This window comes from Trachymyrmex cornetzi, unplaced genomic scaffold, assembly GCF_001594075.2.
Source record: "Trachymyrmex cornetzi isolate Tcor2-1 unplaced genomic scaffold, Tcor1.1 scaffold507, whole genome shotgun sequence".
NCBI classification, from domain to species: domain Eukaryota; kingdom Metazoa; phylum Arthropoda; class Insecta; order Hymenoptera; family Formicidae; genus Trachymyrmex; species Trachymyrmex cornetzi.
In genome coordinates, this window is record NW_017299815.1 from 171,000 (window position 1) to 175,412 (window position 4,413).

General features: G+C 31.4%; 1 protein-coding gene across 1 annotated transcript in view; it reads right to left on the reverse strand.

Annotated features, from left to right (window-relative positions):
• LOC108765644 (fatty acid synthase) overlaps positions 1–4,014 on the reverse strand; it is a 35,669-nt gene extending 31,655 nt beyond the window's left edge. The window contains exons 1-8 of the mRNA XM_018514450.1: positions 4,009–4,014; positions 2,920–3,151; positions 2,218–2,636; positions 1,677–1,970; positions 1,379–1,586; positions 1,132–1,292; positions 615–932; positions 1–482 (exon numbers count right to left, since the gene is read on the reverse strand). The exon at positions 1–482 is cut by the window's left edge and continues 11 nt beyond it. Of these exons, the coding sequence (XP_018369952.1) occupies positions 1–482; positions 615–932; positions 1,132–1,292; positions 1,379–1,586; positions 1,677–1,970; positions 2,218–2,636; positions 2,920–3,151; positions 4,009–4,014 (2,120 nt within the window). The remainder of the gene's footprint in view (positions 483–614; positions 933–1,131; positions 1,293–1,378; positions 1,587–1,676; positions 1,971–2,217; positions 2,637–2,919; positions 3,152–4,008) is intronic.
• Positions 4,015–4,413: the final 399 nt, after the last annotated feature.

The following is a 4,413-nucleotide window of genomic DNA, read 5'->3' on the forward strand; positions in this document are numbered from 1 at the left end:
ATAGGAGTTCCTCGACTAACTGGAAATTCAACTGATGGGTATAAATTAGCAACTTGTGGCTGTGAACCACAATTATAAAGCTTTCCAATTCCTTGTAGAATTATATTAATATTATTTTCAGTTCGTCGTGTTAATAATAAGTTTGTCACGTTTAAAGGTAAAGAGGTTGTCAAAAGGTAGTGTAGAACATCGTCTGGTGCTATTTCGATGACCACAGCGTTACTTGGAATTAGTTCCGTTGTTTGTGAAAAGAGAACTGTGTTTAATATACTTTGAGTGTGATAATCTGCCGATGATAACTTTGATGTTGAAGTAAACCATTTGGTGCGAGGTATAGAAGTGCTGATCCACTTTAAACTCCGTTTTTTGGGGCATGGTATTATTTTATTTAAATTAAGCAGAAGCTGACTTTCCGCGGATAAAACGTAAGAACTGTGAAACGGTATGTTGCAGTTGATCTCCTTCACATAAATATTGTCGACCTGATTATAAAAAAATTCAACACATGCAGCTGTAGCAGATTATGGCATAAAATTAACTTTTCAATGCTTTATATATAAAAACTTAAGTACATTTTTAATCCACTAACTTATATGAGCTATTTTTCATTTTACCTGTAATTTTTTCATAAATTCTTTTATAGATTCTTTTGGTCCACATACGACGTTACTGTTTTCGCTATTGTAGCATACTATTTCAATATCCGCTGGACATATATTTCTAACATACTCATGATTAATATTGACAACCGCCATCGAGCTATGAATTATTTTTCCTTCGGTACATGCCAAACCGATAAAGTATGCTGATAAAATAGTTTGTTCAATAGTGAGACATTTATCTGCGTATGCACAACCAAGTTCACCGGCAGAATGACTAATTATGTAATCGGGAGTAATTCCTAAGGATGTTAGGAGATCTACTAAGCCAATCTACAAATATATATAATTTTATAGATGGATACTTTATATATGTATAATTCTCATTATTGATATAATAATAAAATGTAATGAAACATATTCAGTTTCATTCTAGTTCTTATGGAGAATAACAACATTAAGAAGCGTATGTGTTTTACTTACAGATGTAATATTATTGATACTTATATATATAAAATAATAAATTCTTTACTTGAATAGCGACGATTCCGAGAAAAGCGTTCAACCTGTTTTCGCATATGCTTTCTTCCATTTTTGTCATAATGTCTATGACATTTATACCATACGGCTTTAAAATATCATCGCACCTTCTTACAGCTTTAGCAAAGACATCGAACTTTAATAAGTTTCGACCTAATAAGATTTTAGTTTTTAAATTACATCATTTTATTATTTAAGTATGCAATTTATTAATAAAATATGAAATACTGAGTATGTACCCATTCCTGGCCATTGCGAACCTAAGGCTGAAAATATAAACCACACAGGTCTTTTCACGCCCTCACAATTTCGAATTTCCTTTATGGAATCTTGTTGTAAGGTATTCTGCAATATAGTGTACCCTCTCCATCGATGACCGTTTATATCGTCTGCGTAGATATCATGTAATAGGCGAACATATTCTGCATCTATTGCATGGTTAGCAATCTGTAATAATAAATTTTTTTTAATTGTAACACAGTATCTGTAATTGCTCAAAGTAGTATCGAAATATTTTTGAAAAAAATCTACACTAACGTCATTTAAAAACAATTTCACTGATTCTTCAGTGCGTCCAGATAATATGACAAGCCTAGGTAAGTCATCGTTTGGTGCTCCATTATTTATTTTTAGTTTATCATTCCACTTTAATAACATGTGAGCATTGGATCCTCCAAAACCGAAAGAATTAATACATATATAACCGTTTTTAAGTGGCAATGGTTTTTGGACTACACAAACACAGCTATTTATCAAAGCATCTATATCTTTCCTTGGAGTTGTATAATTGATATTTGGTGGAACAAAACCAGTTTCGAATGCTATTATTACCTAATAGTTATAATAACAGTTCTGAAGTGTAAATTCGAATAAATTTGTAAAATGTTGATTAATCATACATTATGTACATGAGCAGTTTGATAAGTCGGTGACTTCTTAAAAAAAGACTATATTGAAAAATAAATCAAATTTGGGTAAAAAGCAGTAATATATAAGAATTACTAATTTTTTTATCAAACTGTATAAAAAATACAAATTTTATAATAATAAACAAAACCGAAAACACCATTTATTTTACCTTAGCAATCTGATTAAAACTACTCGCAGGTTCAGAATGCCCGAGATTAGATTTCACGGAGCCGATCATTAATGGAGTTCCTCTATTTTTATACAAAGCATTACAGATAGCATTAATTTCTGGAGGATCGCCAGCTACAGTAGCAGTACCATGTGCTTCGACATAATCCAAACAAGATGTTGGTATTTTGCACTCCTCATAAAATTCCTTTAGTAAGGTATATTGCATTTGAGATGAAGGATATGTTATTCCTTCTTCTTTGTAACCATCGCTGTTTAATTTTATATGGGGACATATGGCATAAATCCTTTTAGCGTTTTTCGCTTTTTGAAGATATACTACTGCAATTGTTTCGCTACGCGAATAACCGTTAGCAGCGGTATCAAATGGTCTGCAATAACCGTTGGGTGACAAAACACCTAAAAAGTATAGTAAGCATATTTGAACGTGTGTATAATGAATTATATTTAAATCAAAATGATCATTTTCATGGTATCTTCTAATATGATATTTTTCAGTTTTTAAATATGTTGTTAGAAATGTTTTTATTGAAATTATATATTGTAGCTTTTGTAAACGATTTTTTTGAATTTATTATTTGTAAATGAGGAATGATTTTCGTGATCCTCTAAATGTCATGCCTATTGAATTACAAGACTATCAAATTTTAATAAAAATACAAAGTATAAATATTTATAGTACCAAGTCGAGCGAATTGCAGGTTTATTAAGGAATAAAGACATAATTGTGCTGTTCCAATTATTGCGTCTTCGCATTTGCCTGACATGATACATTCATAACCAATGGCTAAAGCATGAAGGCTAGAACTGCATGCTGTATCGATAGTATAAGATGGTCCTTTCAGATCCAAGCAATACGAAATCACATTTGCCGTTGCAGATTTATGGCATCCAAAAACGTTTTGACCGTTTAACTAATTACAAAACATTTGCCATTGCAATTTCCGTACATAAATATAGATTCAGTAGATTCAATCATTTCTTTGGTAAATATTTATTTTAGATGACACCTTACCTATTTCGATGTCCTTCAGATATTTATGTTGTAGGGGAGAGTGTCCCGAGTGATTCTCTACAAGAATTAAGTGGGGGATAGCATTGATTTAGGAGATATAGTAAATTAAAGTTCTATAATATGCAAAGAATAATATAGTCATAAGAGGTATATTACGAAAATTAAATTTGTATATGCCGTACTAATCTCTTAAAGAATGTAAACAATCATCCTTCTTCCCCTGTTTAGGGGCGCACGACTTCCACGCGAAGCGACTTTTATCCCACTCCCCCCCTACTTAGGGCTACACAAACACAGCTATTATCAAAGCATCTACATCTTTCCTTGGCGCTGTATAATTAATTATAAAACGATGGGGGTGGTGGTGGGATTCTTTTATTATACATATAGAAGACCATCGTCTTGATATGATTTCAAGAACTGGCGCCAAGTTAAATTCTAATATCAAAATAAAAAGTAAAACCCAAGTAATACTATCTTTATTATTTATTTAATTAAAAGGATACTATCTTTATTATAATTTTTATACAATGAAACCTAAGTATACGTATAGATATACGATAAGATTATCGTATAAAGATTTGATGTCAACAATTGATGCTAAGTTAAATTCTATCAAGTTAATTTTACTATTATAAGACGATGGAGGTGGTGGGATTTTTTAATTGAGTAATAATAACTTTAATAGTATACAAATTTATCTTTTTAAAAAAACGTTAAAAAAGCGCTAAGCGTGCGTGCTTCTCGTGTGGAAACCACCATTTGGGCCGGTTTCACCAATGTCATTACTTAATCGGCCGTGGAACTGATGACTAATTGCGTTTGCTGTTTGATGAAATTCTTTGTATATAATACATTCCAACCCAAGTTATAATGCCTTTATTCCCCTTCAAAAATTATTACATGAAAATCATTATAAAATTTACTAAATCTAATGATATAGATGATGTATCATCTGTATAAAAGATTTGATATCAACAATTGTAGCGCAAAGTTAAATTCATATTCTATATATGATCGTATACAAACTTTAAAAAAAGATAAAAAAAGCGCTAAGCGTGTGTGCTTCTCATAAAGAATCACCATTTGGGCCAGTTTCACCAACGCCAATTACTTAATCGGCCGTGAAACTGATGACTAATCACGTTTGCTGTTTAGTAG